The sequence below is a fragment of the Elgaria multicarinata genome, chromosome 18 (genome assembly GCF_023053635.1).
Source record: "Elgaria multicarinata webbii isolate HBS135686 ecotype San Diego chromosome 18, rElgMul1.1.pri, whole genome shotgun sequence".
Lineage (NCBI taxonomy): Eukaryota > Metazoa > Chordata > Lepidosauria > Squamata > Anguidae > Elgaria > Elgaria multicarinata.
Window position 1 is genome coordinate 19459180 of NC_086188.1, and position 16941 is coordinate 19476120.

The following is a 16941-nucleotide window of genomic DNA, read 5'->3' on the forward strand; positions in this document are numbered from 1 at the left end:
GCAGAGAAAAGGGGGTGTCAGTGGCAGAGCACTGGAAGTTCTGTGTGCCCCGCCGTCCCACCTGCCTCAAGGAGGGGTGCAGCCCTGCCTGTGAAGGGGGGAGGGCTGAGAGAGGCCAAACCTTTACTTACCGGGACGATGGGTGCAGGATGAGCTGGGAAAGGAGAGGAGGGGGCTGGAGACGTGTCCATTGGTTCCTAGGATGACAAGGAGAGAAATGTACAGTTAATGACAGGGACCCTTACTGTACAGCAAGGTGAGTTGGGCTCAGGTGAGTCTCCTGCTTTCCTGTAGCAAGGTGATCGAGCTCATTTCCGCAGGACCTCTTGGACATCGGGGTGAGGAGAGGTGAAGATAGTTGGACCCTAGAACACCATGGGCTCCTAGGGGGAAAAGCAGAGAAAAGGGGGTGTCAGTGGGAGAGCACCGGAAGTTCTCTGTACCCCACCGTCCCACCTGCCTCACGGAGGGGTGCAGCCCTGCCTGTGAAGGAGGGAGGGCTGAGAGAGGCCAAACCTTTACTTACCGGGACGATGGGGGAAGGATAAGCAGGGAGAGGAAAGGAGGGGGCTGGTGAGGTGTCCATGGGTTCCTAGGATGACAAGGAGAGAAACGTACAATTAATGGCAGGGACACAGACGATCCCTGTACCCCCCATAACCCCACATGCCCTACGGAGCTGCAGCCCTGCCTGTCGAGGCAGAGCTGAGCCAGGTTAAATTCTTCCTTACCTGAGGGGGGAAGACGGAAGGAGAAAGGCTGCAGGTCGGATGGGTGAAGGTCGAAGGGTTCCTAGGATGACAAGGAGAGAAATGTACAATTAACGGCAGGGACACAGACGATCCCTGTACCCTCCACAACCCCACATGCCCTATAGAGCTGCAGCCCTGGCTGTCAAGGCAGAGCTGGGCCAAGTTAAATTCTTCCTTACCTGAGGGTCAGAAGACAATGGAGGGAAGAAGTTGGCGGATCGGATGAGTGAAGATCGGAGGGAAGGCGCGGGCGAGGTATCCATGGGGACCTAGGATGAAAAAGAAAAAAACGTGCAATTAATGGGAGGGCAGCAGGTGACCTCTGCACCCCTCAATCCCGCACCCTTTAAGGCCCTGCCTGTCCAGGAGGAGCTGAGGCAGGTTCAACATTTACTTACCTGGGAGGGGGGACGATGGCGGGAAGAAGTTGGCAGGTCGGATGGGCAAAGGACAGCGGAAGGGAGCGGGCAAAGTATCCATCAGCTCCTAGGATGAGAAAGAGAAAGGTGTGCCATTAATGGGCGGGCCCCAGGCATCCTTTGCACCCCACCCTCCTGCCTGCCTTAGGGAGTGGGGGCAGGCTTTGGCCTGGGGGTCTCAGCAGGGGGCACTCTTAGCAAGGGGGCATCCTCCCCCTTGGCCCTGCCTTCCTCCCGTTCCCCTCAGCCCTCCAAACCCAGGGTCCACCGCTCCAGTCCCTGATCTCCCCCCTCTCCTCCCTCTGGCCTCCTCCCTCCACCCTCACTGGGCATGGGCCCCTCCTTACCGGCCAGGCTTGCTTCCTCCATGCCATTGTTCCTTGCTATGAACGTGGAGATTCCGCGCCAGGCCAATGGTCTCCTGAAGCATCTTTGGGACTCTCCCTTGTCATAGAAGCTAGAAGGCGGCCACTGTGACAATGCCGTGGGCCAGGCCCAAACTCTCCCATCATCATCCGGGAAGACACACCCTGCCTTCTTCGACTTCCCCATAGCCATCCAAGCTCGGGGACCTCCTCTTCAGTCCCTGATCTCCCCCCTCTTTCCTGCTCCCTCCACCCTCACTGGACATGTGCCCCTCCTCACATGACAATGGGAGAGTGATGCAATTCATGGGAGGGCACCAGATGATCTTTGCCCCCCCACAATCCTGCTTGCCTTACGCATCCTGCTGCCCAACTGAAGAGGGAAAGACTGGAGGAAAGATGGCGGAAGGGAAAAGGTGGCGAGTCTGATGGGGGAAGGCAATTTGGGCACTGTCGGGGTACGAGGAGGGACTGAGGGAGCGGGCGAGGTATCCATCGGCTCCTAGGACGAGAGAGAGAAAGGTGTGCCATTAATGGGAGAGCACCGGAAGGAAGTTCTCTGTGCCCCACCGTCCCACCTGCTTCAAGGAGGGGTGCAACCCTGCCTGTGAAGGGGGGAGGGCTGAGAGAGGCCAAACCTTTACTTACCGGGATGATGGGGCCAGGATAAGCAGGGAGGGGAAAGGAGGGGGCTGGAGACATGTCCATGGGTTCCTAGGATGACAAGGAGAGAAATGCACAGTTAATGACAGGGACCCAGACAATCCCTGTACCCCCCACAGCCCCACATGCCCTACGGAGCTCCAGCCCTGCCTGTCGAGGCAGAGTTGAGCCAAGTTAAATTCTTCCTTACCTGAGGGAGGGAAGACGAAAGGACAAAGGTGGCGGGTCGGATCAGGGAAGGTCGGAGGGAGGGTGCAGGGGAGGTATCCATGGGGACCTAGGACGAAAAAGAAAAATGCAATTAATAGGAGGGCAGCAGGTGACCTCTGCAGCCCTCAATCCCGCACCCCTTAAGGCCCTGCCTGTCCAGGAAGAGCGGAGGCAGGTTCAACATTTCGTTACCTGAGGGGGGAAATACGATGGAGGGAAGAAGTGGGCAGGTCGGATGGGCAAAGGACGGAGGGAGGGTGGCGGCAAAGTATCCATTGGCTCCTAGGATGAGAAAGAAAAAGGTGTGCAAGTAATGGGAGGTCAGCAGCTGATCTCTGCACTCCACCCTTTGCTCCTTACCTTCTCGCGCTCCTCAGAACACCATGGGCTCCTAGGGGGAAAAGCAGAGAAAAGGGGGTGTCAGTGGCAGAGCACCGGAAGTTCTGTGTGCCCTGCCGTCCCAGCTGCCTCAAGGAGGGGTGCAGCCCTGCCTGTGAAGGGGGGAGGGCTGAGAAAGGCCAAACCTTTACTTACCTAGATGTTGGCAGGATAGGCTGGGAGAGGAAAGGAGGGGGCTGGAGAGGTGTTCATGGGTTCCTAGGATGACAAGGAGAGAAACGTACAATTAATGGCAGGGACACAGACGATCCCTGTACCCCCCATAACCCCACATGCCCTACGGAGCTGCAGCCCTGCCTGTCGAGGCAGAGCTGAGCCAGGTTAAATTCTTCCTTACCTGAGGGGGGAAGACGGAAGGAGAAAGGTTGCAGGTCGGATGGGTGAAGGTCGAAGGAAGGGCACGGGCGAGGTATCCATGGGGACCTAGGATGAAAAAGAAAAAAATGTGCAATTAATGGGAGGGCAGTAGGTGATCTCAGCACCCCTCAATCCTGCACCCCTTAAGGAGGGTGCGGCCCTGCCTGTCCAGGAAGAGCTGAGGCAGGTTCAACATTTCCTTACCTGAGGGGAGGGAGACGATGGAGGGAAGAAGGTGGCGGGTTGGATGGGTGAAGGACAGAGGGAGGGAGCAGGGGAAGTATCCATGGGCTCCTAGGACGAGAAAGAGAAATGTGTGCCATTAATGGGAGGGCCCCAGCTGTCCCCTGCACCCCACCCTCCTGCCTGCCTTAGGGAGGGGGGCAGACTTTGGCCTGGAGGGCCTCAGCAAGGGGCACTCTTAGCAAGGGGGCATCCTCCCCCTTGGCCATGCCTTCCTCCCGTTCCCCTTAGCCCTCCAAACCCAGGGACCACCCCTCCAGTCGCTGATCTCCCCCCTCTCCTCCCTCTGGCCTCCTCCCTCCACCCTCACGGGACATGTGCCCCTTCTTACCGGCCATGGCTGCAGCCATCTTTGTGGCGTCATTCTCCACCACGCCATGATTGCACAGTCTTCAGATGACAACGAGAGGGTGATGCAATTCATGGGAGGGCCCCAGATGATCTCTGCACCCCCACAATCCCACATGCCTTACAGATCCGGCTGCCCAGCCTGTTTAGGGAGAGCTGAGACAAGGTAAATGTTTCCCTTACAGAAGAGGGAAAGACTGGACGGAAGATGATGGAAGGGAAAAGGTGGCGGGTCTGATGGGGGAAGGCAATTTGGGCACTGTCGAGGTACAAGGAGTGAGCGTGGGAGCGGGCGAAGTATCCATCAGCTCCTAGGATGAGAAAGAGAAAGGTGTGCCATTAATGGGAGGGCCCCAGGCGTCCTCTGCACCCCACCCTCCCGCCTGCCTTAGGGAGGGGGGGCAGGCTTTGGCCTGGGGGGCCTCAGCAGGGGGCACTCTTAGCAAGGGGGCGTCCTCCCCCTTGGCCCTGCCTTCCTCCCGTTCCCCTCAGCCCTCCAAACCCAGGGCCCACCACTCCAGTCCCTGATCTCCCCCCTCTCCTCACTCTGGCCTCCTCCCTCCACCCTCACTGGACATGGGCCCCTCCTTACCGGCCAGGACTGCAGCCGCCATGCCATCATTGCCTGCTATCAATGTGGAGGCCAACGGTCTCCTGAAGCGTCTTTGGGACTCTCCCTTGTCATAGAAGCTAGAAGGCGGCCACTGTGACAATGCCGTGGGCCAGGCCCAAACAAGTGGCCGTCACTTCATCTTGTGGAAGTGAATCCTATAATTTAACTATGCTGTGTGAAGGACTTCCTTTTATCTGTCCTGAATCTCTCACCAATCAGCTTCATGGGAGGAGTCCATTGGGTTCTAGTACTGTGAGAGAGGGAGAAAAATGTCTCCTTATCACTTTCTCCAACATGTCTCACCTTACTCCCCTTTTTTCTAAGCTAAACAATCACTGATGTTGTAACCTTTCCTTGTAGGGAAGTTGCTCCAGCCCCTTGACCCTTTTGGTTGCCTTTTTCTACACTCTTTCTGACTTTTCAGTATCCTTTTTGTGTGTGTGAGGTGACCAGAATGGTACACAGCATTCCAAGTGTGATCATACAATAGATTTACATAAGGGCAATGTGATATTTACAGTTTTATTTTCAATTCTTTTCATGGTGACACATACTGAGTTGACATCTTCATTGGCCACAACCGCAAGATCTCTTTCTTGCTCAGTCACAGGTAGCTCAGATCCCATCAGTGTGTGTGTGAAGTTGGGAATTTTTGACCCAACATGCGTCACTTTACACTTGCTTATATTGAACCTCAGCTGCCATTTTAATGTCCATGCTCTCAGTTTTGCAGCTCTTTGCAATAACATTTTTGTTTTTATCACCCTAACTAATTTGGTATTATCAGCAAATGTGGCCTCCTCGCTTGGCCACTTAAGGGGATCAGACCCCATGACAGCAAATTGAGGACTTTTCATGCTCAGTGTGCACATAATTTTGTGTGCCTCTTGCGATGGGGGAATGAAAAACTGGGGTAGGGCTGGGTGGGAGTGGGATGGAGTATCCAGGTAAAGGGTATATCTGGCAAGAACTCTGAACAGGAACATGCCACACAGTGATTTTTTGGGTGTGTGTGTGTCACTTGTATGTTGTTTTCTAAGCGTCTTCTTGCTTTTTAATTCTGAGCCACACTGGAGCTCCATGCGCTTCCTGGAGAAGACACTAATGTTATGGATAACTGCTTTTGGGTTCAATATTTAAGTTGTTAGCTGAGGTCCTTTTTAGTTGGAGACTCATGGGATTGAATCTAGAGCCTTCTGTGCGTGCTCTTATCACTGAGTTACCGGCTTTCTAGTCAGTAGAATTTTCTTTCAAGTAAATGTGTCTAGAATGGGATTGCAGGTTGCCACATGTGGAGGTTTTTCTGCTGTGAGGTTTTTCTGCCTTGGTTTTTCTGATGAAAATGAAGATTTCATAATCGACACTCCTGAAGAGATGTGTGGAAATCTAGAGAATCTACAGAAGCCTATAGAACATTTGTAGACTATTTCTGTGTATCAGTGGCAAGACCTACGGTGGTTTGAGTTATGGTTGAACACACAAAACTCTCCTCTCTCATCTCACACTATTGCCCTGCTCGTGCTCTTCGCTCCTCTGATGCCATGTTTCTCGCCTGCCCAAGGGCCTCTACTTCCCTTGCTCGGCTTCGTCCATTCTCTTCTGCTGCCCCTTACGCCTGGAACGCTCTTCCAGAACATTTGAGAACTACAAGTTCAATCGCAGCTTTTAAAGCTCAACTAAAAACTTTTCTTTTTCCTAAAGCTTTTAAAACTTGATGTTGTGCGGACTTTACACTGTTAGTTTTACCCTACCCTGTGCCTGCTTACCCTACCCTGTGCCTGTTGGCATTCTCTTCCCCTCCTTATTGTTTTACTATGATTTTATTAGATTGTAAGCCTATGCGGCAGGGCCTTGCTATTTACTGTTTTACTCTGTACAGCACCATGTACATTGATGGTGCTATATAAATAAATAATAATAATAATAATAATAATAATAATAATAATAATAATGCAGCCTGCGAGATGCAGGGCCCCACCCCAAACCAGTTCTGCACCCCTGGTAGAGTGAAAGGGGTCTGGTGTGACACTGGGAATGGAGGTCATGGCTTCCATTCTACTGGAAGGGCCCATCCCCTGCTTGCCTTTACGAAGTACCGCAGCAAAACTCCCCAGACCCTCCGTGAGTCTGTGCTGGGTAGATCTCCACAGGTCCAGAAAGGCCAGGTCCCTCTGCCACTAAAGACTAGCAAAAAAGCAAGATCAATCCTGCAAACTAACCAAAACTGCAGAATACGTTTCCACAAGTGACAAAATCCCACTTTTCTTGTTGCATGAATTGAACTATTCTGATGCAGGATATTGGGTTTTTGTGTTTTTTAAATAACTTTACTCCTCTCACCCTTTGGAGCGCATGGATGGGTTACTCCCACTCATCCTCACAACAACCCTGTGAGGTGGGATAGGCTGAGGGAGAATGATTGTTAAACTTTGTGACTGAATGAGGATTTGAGCCCCCGTCTCAGGAGTTCTAGTCCAAACCCTGCAGCACAAGGAATTCTAGCGGGTCGACCAACCACGCCAGCTGCGATACTGGGCACCCCACCACTGCAACTGCTCAAAGGCCCTAAGGTGACTCACTGGGTGACTGAATGATGCGGAGAGTAGCAGAACCCACAGAAATATTTGTCAATAAAAAGCGCACCACTCATTTTGTCTTTCCTTTATTTAGTGATGTGTTTTACAGCTGCTAAAAAGCATCCACACAAAACGTCAAAGCAGAGCCAAACTCAGATAAAAGCATCAGTAGAGAACTCGCGTTTACAATTTCAGAATATTTCTGCTCCTCCCTTCAGCTGAAAAGTGCACGCTGTAATGACAGTCCCTGTACTCAGGTTTACAATCTAAGAGTCAACACAAGAGGAAAAGGGGGTGAGGAGGGAAGAGGAGAGCAAGCAAACTCAAGGCACTTGGTAGAGTTCCAAGGTTCTTCTCATGGCCAGCAAGAGTGGAAGCAGTTCAGGGAGAGGGCGAGCCAAAGGCAGGCAGTCTCTCGGCTGTCTCTCAGGCAAGGCGGAACGGCTGGTGCTAGATTTAAATACTGCTAAGGTTGTATACCAGAAGACGGGTGTCGGGTTGGGGAGGAGGCAGGGGGCAGCCTAAGTGAGAAGTGGGGAGAGGGTCAAGTTCGGGAAGTCTGGGGAACCCTGGTCCAAGAGGCCAGGAGGGCGGCTGGGCTGAGCCATCCACCAGATCTCAGCCGCCCCGGAGCCGCCCGTTCAGGAAGATGGTGCTGTAGGGAGCAATGTTGTAGTCCGACAGCTTGTGGCCGTCCTCCAAAGGTTTCCCCTCGTACAGGAGCCAGAACTGTTCCGGCTGCATGTTCTCCTGGCGCTGAACCTGGGCTCTGAACTGGGCCACCGGGTCTGAAGGCAGGACCTCATAAGTGCTGGTTCTGCCCCGGGGAGTGTTCAGGAGAACGGAAATGGGTTCCTCGTTCTTGACCATTAGCAGGAGGGTGTCCCCCGATCTCAGCCCATATTCCGAGAGCTGGGCACCGTCCCGCAGGTCAATGTGGGTGTTGTTCTGGCAGGCCAGCTTCTGCTGATAAGGCGGCACCCCTGTCTTCCGCCCCACGTGGACTTTGAAATCCCAGACGGTCTTTTGGTCGGAGGTGTCCAGGGAGTGCTGGGCTCCCGTCAGGAGCTTCACATTCAAACGCAGCGCCTAGGGGGGGGACGAGGACAGCAAAAGAATTGTGAGTCCACAGGCAGGTCTTGGGAGAAGGGGGGGAGAGAGAGAGAGAGAGAGAGAGAAGAAGAAGAAGAAGAAGAAGAAGAAGAAGAAGAAGAAGAAGAAGAAGAAGAGGAAAAAGAATGTCTGCTTCTAACAAGATCACACCGTTGTATTTCTCCAGAGAAGTTGATCAGGAGCAGAACTTCACAATTAGTAGCACGTTCTCTTCATGTGGATTAATCCAGAAAGCCTGTGGCCCTCCAGATGTTGTTGAACTTCAACTCCCATGAGCCCCAGCCAACATGGCCAATGGTCAGGGATGATGGGAGATGCAGCAACCATATCCGGAGGTCCATCGGTTCCTTACCCCTGGATTAATCGCTCTAAGGCTTACAGACTGGATGCTTCGACTGAATACATTGCAGTGGTGCTGGGGTGGGTGGGGTGGGGTGGGTCCCATGTCAGTGGGGTGGTGAATCCGTTCCAGGTTTCAGCCAGAACCAGTCACCTTGGGTAGCTCCAGCAGAGCCACCAGCCTCCACTGATACATTGTCTTCTCCTGTGAGCACAGCTGGAGCTGGGGCCTCCGCTTACCACACCACAGCCTTCCCCCACCTGACGCCCTCCAGTTCTGTTGGACTGCAATGCCTATTACCCCAGCCAGCATGATGAGAGTTGTAGTCCAACACATCTGTTAATTGAGGAAGGCTGATGTAGCGGCAACAATTCAAGATGTTCCACTTCTAGGCCAGCCGTACTACAAGCTTGAATTGCTTTCCACAGGCTTTCATTGGCATGGCTGCTTGACTCAAAGAATCCTGGGAATTGTAGTTGAGGGAGGGTTGCTGAGGAATCCTTGCGCACAGGCAAATAGTTCCACATTTTAAATCCAGGCCTCCCTGGGGTCAGAACGCAGGTTATCAATTTACGCCTGTAATATAGATACTTTCTTACTTGCGGCAAGAAGCCCATATAAAAGAGGTCTGTACTTTGAAGTAGGTTGGACTGTACCATATCAGATAATCCCATGTGGGTGGGGGCTGGAGACGGGATTGACAGGTCTCTAAGGGTGCAATCCCCCACGCAGGCTTACAGAGAAAACAGCCCCACAATCCCCAGCTTTTCCCTGCCAGCCATGCTGGGAATTGTAGGACTCTTTTCCAGTCCAAGCCTGCATACCACAACTTTAAAGCTCCCACGTTAGCGTCTTGATCTGTCTGAAGGCAGCCAACAGCCTTCCCCAACCTGGACTACGACTCCCCCTATCCTGGGGGTGATGGGGATTGTAGTCCAATACATTGGAAGGTTACCCAGTTGGGGAAGGCTGTCAGCTAGCAGGTCAGGGAGAAGAACAGATCCGGGCTGGGTCTTCTATCAGCCCCCCCCCCCCTTCCTGTCCTGGGAACTGCCTGGGCTGCCCTTTGTCACAGCTCAGCAAACACGGAGCAGGTCAGTTTCGCTGCTCAGAGGAGATTGAAAAACTTTGGAGAAGTGTTGAAATTAACTAGACCACGGCTACTCAGTTTCCTACTACTAAGGGCTGACTGGGAGAGTTCCTGTGAGTGGGTTTACTCACAAGTAACCCCCCCAGCCCCATGTTGCAAGCGCTAGTCTTTCCCATGGGGCAGTGCGCCTCCGGCATACTTGTCCAGGGGAGCTAAACCCCTCTGTCATGAGGTGCCCCTTCAGTGGGGTCCCCCAGCACCCCCTTTCCTTTCTCCTATACTGGCTGCGATTCACCCCGGGGGAGAGAAGGAAACGTGGCGTTGGGGGACAACGTGACGGGGGGGGCGAAGCCCACCCACCACTCCTGACGCCGGGCAGCCCACTGGCAAGGAGGGGCCCCGTGGGGTGGAAGGGCAAGAGGCCAGGGGAGGCCGGTGGCTCCGATGCCAGTGGGGTGGTGGATGTACACCGGGGATCAGTCAGAACTCGGCAAGAGCTGCCCACGGCGCTTTGCTCTGCTCCCTTCGAGCTCTGGCTGAAGCCCGGAGCGGATTCATCGCCCCACTGGCATCGGAACCACCAGCCTCCCCTGCAAAACACCTCTTTGGGCAAGAGGTTCCTCAAAGCCTTCTCCCCGCCCCCCCCCCCGCCCCAACACCCCCAGCACTCTCACTCGCCCACCTGACAGCAATGTTGCCTCCCTCGCAAGACTCCAGACGGGCATCTTTGAAACGTTTGACCCACGCAGGGAGAGAGCGCGCGAGATCAAGAGACAACGGAGCCCGTGGGGAGGCCTCTCACGGCTCCGCCCCAAAGATCTCGGCACCGAGGCGGCGTAAAGGGAACCCCCACCCCCACCCCCATTCCGCCCCAGGGCGGCCAGTTTCTTCCCACCAGCAGCCCCCCCCCTTGCAGGGCCCCAGGTCAGGCCAGGCAGCGTCTCCCTTCCGGAGGAAGCAGGGGGGAAGGCTGCCGGTCTGTGCCGGGAAAGGCTGCCGGTCTGTGCCCCCGCCAGACAGCCGGCCCGCCGCGTCGCGCCTCCTTCCAGCCAGCTGCCAAGCTGCCTCCTACCGCCTTTCCCCGGCCGGGCAGCTCCCCCCCCCGCCGCCCCCTCCCTCCTTACCATCTCGCAGGTCCGGCCTCTCTCGCCTCGGGCTCCGCTTCCACACACAGCCGCCCGATCTTCCGCTTAGGGGGCTCCGCACTGTCCCTGCCCGCTCCGCTCCCTTTTATCCCCGCGCCGCTTTCGAGATGTCCCCGCGGGGAGGAGCTGCCGAGGAAGCAGAAGCGACCCAGGAGCCCGCGGCCACTTTCCATTTCCCAGCCGTGGAAAGCGAAAGCAAGAGGGGAAAACGAAAGCGAAAGCGACCAGGGCTCCGTTGCTGGGAATCCCGCAGATTCCATCACCAGCAGCCCGAGAAAGGAAGGGCTGGGAGCCGCGTGCATCGCTTGCATCACAAGCGACCAAGAATCCTGTGGCGCCTGAAAGAGCACCGCGCGTCCCTTGGGGTCGAAGCTGGCAGGGGAAGCCGGAGCTTGATGCCGAGTTCGGGGATCAACTGTACTCCCTGCATGCGGCCAAGTGGACCACAGTCCATGGAACCGGATGCCCCAACGAATGTGTCCGCTTTTCAAGGGTCACAAGACTCTTGGCTGATTTTGCTGCAATGGACTTAACAGGGCTCCTCGCTGGAAATCGATACAATTGCCGGCCGAGACAGATAGATGTTTGAGACTTTAAGGCAGCTTTCCCCTACCCGGCAGCCTCCAGATGGGTTGGGACAGAAGAAGGGGAAATGGGGGCTGGGGGGGGGGGGGAACGGCAGTGGCGGCTCCAGGGGGTGAGAGTGGAGGGGGGCAAGCACCCCCCCAAACAAGGAGCTTGCCACCCCAGTTTTAGGACTCCTGTTATAATTGCCTGCATTCTGGGATGGCCGAGAAGCCAGCGGCAGTGGGAACGAGGATTTGATCCAGTTCCAGGGCTGCTTGGTCAGCTCACTGCCGGGTGACTGCTTGGGCGGAGGAATGACAGGGGCGGCTGAGGTTGGGGAGGTGGAATGGGCGTGGGGGGGCTCCTAGGAGGAAAAGCAGAGAAGGGGGCCATCCGTGGGAGAACACCGGAAGGAAGTTCTCTGCGCCCCACCGTCCCACCTGCCTCAAGGAGGGGTGCAGCCCTGCCTGTGAAGGACAAGCCTTTTCTTCCCTGGATGATGAGAGTGGGAGAAGCCGGAAGAGGAAAGGCAGGGATGGGGAATTTGTCCAGGGGCTCCTAGGATGACAAGGAGACAGGGCTGCGTTCAACAGAGGGACCCAGGTGATCTCAGTTCCCCACAACCCCACCTGCCGTAAGGAGATGCAGCCCTGCCTGTCAAGGGAGATCTGAGGCAGGTTAAATGTTTCCTTCCCTGTTAGGGGAAAGACCGGAGGGAAGAGAAAGGAGGAGGAAAAATGGTGGCGGGTCGGTTGGGGGAAGGAAATATGGGGACTGTTGCAGGGTGAGGAGGGAGGGAGCAGGGGTGGTACCCATGGGTTCCGAAGAAGACAAGGAGAGAGGTGTGCAATTAATGGGAGGGCACCAGGTGATCTCCCCCCTCTCCTCGCTCTGGCCTCCTCCCTCCACCCTCACTGGGCATGGGCCCCTCCTTACCGGCCAGGCTTGCTTCCTCCATGCCATTGTTCCTTGCTATGAACGTGGAGATTCCGTGCCAGGCCAACGGTCTCCTGAAGCATCTTTGGGACTCTCCCTTGACACAGAAGCTAGAAGGCGGCCATTGTGACAATGCTGTGGGCCAGGCCCAAACTCTCCCATCATCATCCGGGAAGACACACCCTGCCTTCTTCGTCTTCCCTTCAGCCATCCAAGCTCAGGGACCTCCTCTTCAGTCCCTGATCTCCTCCCATTGCTCGCTCTGGCCTCCTCCCTCCACCCTCACTGGACATGGGCCCCTCCTTCCCGGCCAGGACTGCAGCCGCCACGCCATCGTTGCCTGCTATCAATGTGGAGGCCAACGGTCTCCTGAAGCATCTTTGGGACTCTCCCTTGTCATAGAAGCTAGAAGGCGGCCACTGTGACAATGCCGTGGGCCAGGCCCAAACTCTCCCATCATCATCCAATGAAGTCACACCCTGCCTTCTTCCTGTTCCCCTCAGCCATCCAAGCTTGGGGACCTCCTCTTCAGTCCCTGATCTCCTCCCTCTGGCCTCCTCCCTCCACCCTCACGGGACATGTGCCCCTTCTTACCGGCCATGGCTGCAGCCATCTTTGTTGTCCCATCCTCCACCACACCATAGCTGCATACTGCGCATGGGGAGATGCCGCTGCCAGCTCAAAGGTCTCCTGGAGCATCTTTGGGGACTCCTCTGCCTCTCTCTCACTGCACTTCCCCTGTCCTCTCCCTGTGGGGCCATCCACAAGCTGACCCTGGCCGGTGCCATCCTTGGTGTGCCGTCTTCCAGCAGCACACCCAGCAAGGGGAGATGCCGCTGCCAGCTCAAAGGTCTCCTGGAGCATCTTTGGGAAATCTCCATCGTCATGGAAGCCAGACCCTGGCCATTCTGACATCACTCTGTGCCCCATATGGACACTCACAGAAATGCAGCAGTGTGAATCTTTTCCTGGCCCAGAGAGAAAACGTTGGAGAACAGGCGACCCTGCTGAATTGCTCTGGGGAAGCTCGGCGGCTAAAAGCCTGACCCAGAGATGGCAAAATCCATGGGGAGCAGAAGAAGAGGGCTTTCCTTGCTAGTTCAGAGGCATGGAGGTCAGGAAGGTCAGAGGGAGGGATTTGCCAACCCCCAACGCTTTCTCTTCCAAGAGACCTGCCTAGTGGAAGTCATCCAGACCGTGCCCCCGTCTCTCGACCAGGACCCCACGAGGGCAGAGGGCGTGTGGGCCCATCTCACGGGGCAGGAGCTTTGTTGGTGGTGGGCCAGGGGGCTCTGTCTGCCCTGCGCTCTTGCTGTTGCTTCCCCACCTAAGCATCAGCACGCCCTGGGCGTGGCAGACGGGCAGGCACAGCCACGCTAGCGCCAGGACAGCCAGGCCTCTGGATCCCGAGCACTGTGGATCCACGAGATGCTACTACCAAGGGCTAGTAGGCTAGCATTTGATCTCGTTCTCCCTTTTATTGTACATTCCCCTGAGAGTTTTTGCAGCAGGGTTGGACAGATACTTCAACATTCAACCGACTATAGGGGCACGTCAGAGTACCAGTGCAGTTAAGGTGGAAATCCTTTATGCAAACCCGTTGAGCATTTATCCCATTACAAGGAGGCAGGCAGGCCCTGGCTCACAGCCCCTCAGTACATGCTGCTGCTGAGGTGACTCGCTGTGGCACCATAGGCTTCTTCTTATACAAATGCATTTCATAATCATCAGGTGGCCTTGCTAGTAAAAATATATATATATTGTACTTTAACAGCATATTCCCAAAGGTGGGGCACCTTTTCTATTCTGCATGTGTAGGCCTTGGAACCTGCGTGGCTCCTCAGTATTCTCTCATGCGTGTATGAATAAAGAATACTGTTGTGGAACCTTCAGAGTCATTACTTGGGGCGCAAGCCTAGTGGGGACGACGACACTCAGGCCAGATCTACACATCGTTGCGAAGGCGCTTCTGTGCGCCTTTTCTAAAGACGCAACCTAAAAGAAGCGCCTCTTTCTTTACTGTGTGTACTGTGAGCTAGGCAGCGCTGCCTGTGGAAGAATCTCTACCCCATTCAAAGACGCTGCTCGGGCCGCTTCCCCCTCGCGTGTTCTTCCATTCGAATAATCCCCCCTCCCACCCGGCGGCTCTTCTGGCTTGTCCCGGCGGCGGCGGCTCCTCCTGCCAAACACTTTTCTCCCTCGGTGTGTTTGTATTTGCGTGCGCGTGTGCGAGCACACACCAAAGAGAGTCCCGGGGAGATGACACCGTGGGGGAGAGCGAGAGGCAGGAGCTGAACTCATCCGCCGCGCGCACTCAAACGCAAATACAAACACACCGAGGGAGAAAAGTGTTTTGCAGGAGGAGCCGGCGGCGGCGGGACGTGCCAGAAGAGCCACTGGGTGGGAGGGGGGATTATTCGAATGGAAGAACACGTGAGGGGGAAGCGGCCCAAGCGGCATCTTTGAATGGGGTAGAGATTCTTCCGCAGGCGGCGCTGCCTAGTTCACAGTACACACAGTAAAGGAAGAGTCGCTTCTTTTAGGTACGTCTTTAAAAAAGGCGCACGGAAGTGCCTTCGCAATGACGTGTAGGTCTGGCCTCTGTCTTTGTACTGTAACCTTTCGGCTGGAAAGTCCCCGTGCTGTGTAACTTTTTGTTTGGAAAGCAAGTTCCTGTTCTGTAACCTTTGGCTAGCAGGTGCTAAGCTGACATTTACCGCCCCCACCCCCCACCCATGAGCTAAGCATAAAGGCAGCTCAAAGTGGTTCTATATCCCGCTTTTGCTGAAATGTACTGACACAAACCCACAACGTATGTAAGTTGTTTGTGCCCTACTATATAAGGAGCTACAAAATAACCAATGGTGCGATCTCCTTTCCTGGCGCATAGCTAGAAGGAGACACCCGATTAGCTGAACGTAACTCAGAATAAAGGAGTGTTGTACCTGACCAGAAGACTCTGTGGTTCTTTAGGAGAGTTTGGCTGTCTCCTAGGGAAAAGTTCCTGGCATTTTTGGCTAACGGGGAGCACTGGAGGCCCTCATCCTAGGCCCGGCCCTGAGCTTTTAAGCTCAGCTGGAAACAGAAAATCCCAATTCAAGTCGCCTTCCAGCCGGGCTGAGGGAACAGGAGTGTCGCAGCGCCGATTCGCAGCTGCCACAGGGCAAAGAGTCCGTTTAGGCTCTGCCCCTGGTCCCCCAGTGCCAGCTCCAGGATTTTGAGGGCCCTTGGGCAAGGCCGCCTCTCTTGCGCCCCTCCCTCAGTGAGTCTCCCTCCTCACAGCTATGGTCAGCAGCCGTTCTCATGCCTCCTCATTGCCCCGTCTTGCTGGTTTGGCAGAGAGAGCGCCAGGGAGCAAGTCAGCATCAGCATCATCTCCTGCTCTTATTTCCCTCTTGTCTCCGCCGTTGCTTGTGCAAGGTGGGCGAACGAGCAGCGTGCCACAGAGCAGAGGTCGAGCAACTCCATGGGGCTCTCGGGTCAATGGGTCCCCCCCAATGGGCAGTGGACCCTCGGCAGGTGCCTGGTGTGCCGTTACCCCACAATTGATTATGTTGTATATGTCTGGCTTACTATGTCTGGAAAGCAGGGAAGGTTAGAACGGAGTGGGTGTGGATTGTGATGTAATAGGTGTGGGGGAAAGAGGAGTATATAAGGAGAGTGTCGGGAGTTTGTGAGGGGTGCGTGTGAGGGGAGTTGTTTATTTGTATAAGAAGAGTAGATTCTAGGGATTTAGGACTGGTGTAAAGAGAGTGAGGTGGATAGTGTGTAGAGCAGTGGTTCCCAACTGGAGGTCCGCAGACCCCAGAGGGTCCACGTAACCCACCCAGAGAGTCCTCGGCACCATTCACATATTAGCTCTGTGAGGTCCACATTTTAATAAAAGAAAATACGCCGTCTCCCACGCTCCGTTTGCTTCGACGGTGACGTCATGCGCGAAAGCACCTGCGTGATTTAGCGACTAGCTTCAGAGATTACTTCCCCGCACCTGATCCTGAAAACTCACAGAGAAGGAATCCTTTTGAACGTCGTGATGTACAACTAACAACTCTGTCGGCGGAAGAGCAAGATACACTTGTTGACGTGACTTGTGATGGTTCATTGAAATCATTTTTCAAAGAATATAGACTGGACCAATTCTGGGTGACGGTTTTTCCTGATTATAAGGAGTTAGGTGAAGAAGGTTTGAAACATCTAGTTCCCTTTTGTTCCACATATCTTTGTGAACAAACATTTGCGACATTTTGTTATGTGAAGATCAAGCCTAGAAATCGGCTTGATGTTGATCCAGATTTGAGAGTAAAAGTAGGAAACATTGAACCGGATGTGGAAGGGATTGTTTGAGACAAAAAGAGGCATGATTTCTCCCATCACATTTAGGTTTAGTAACTGCTAGACATGCCATAATTTGTTCAATTGTAAACTAGACATTAGTAAAATTAAATTTGTCTTTATATTCCTAACTAAATCATTGTCATTTTGTGTGTGATAATATCACAAATACCACAAATTTTATGGTCTGTTAATTATACCTAAAATCCTTTGCTTATTAGGGGCTACCTCTTATTTTCTCCCAAAAATTGCTTCACACAGGTAACTACCGTAGAGATAACAAAATTTTCAGAAGTAGGGGGTCCATGAATGGCATTTGAAAAACAAGGGGTCCGCAGTACTTAGCTAATTGGGAACCACTGGTGTAGAGAGTTTAGATTAAATAAAAAATACTTTCAATCCTGCTTAAAGTTTTTCAATAACAAACTTACTTTGTTAGCTACCAAATATTTATTTATTTATTTATTTATTAC

At 54.2% G+C, this 16941-nt stretch overlaps 2 protein-coding genes across 2 annotated transcripts in view; both read right to left on the reverse strand.

The window, feature by feature from the left end:
* The window catches only part of SF3A1 (splicing factor 3a subunit 1), a 418137-nt gene that overhangs the window by 217070 nt on the left and 184126 nt on the right, over positions 1-16941 (reverse strand). The window lies entirely within an intron of this gene.
* Positions 7016-10748, reverse strand: LOC134410480 (ubiquitin-like protein ISG15). Its single transcript, XM_063143763.1, has 2 exons — positions 10613-10748; positions 7016-8034 (listed from the first exon to the last, which is right to left on the reverse strand). The coding sequence occupies exons 1-2, from the start codon at positions 10613-10615 to the stop codon at positions 7564-7566; spliced, it is 474 nt and encodes a 157-aa protein (XP_062999833.1). The 5' UTR covers positions 10616-10748; the 3' UTR covers positions 7016-7563.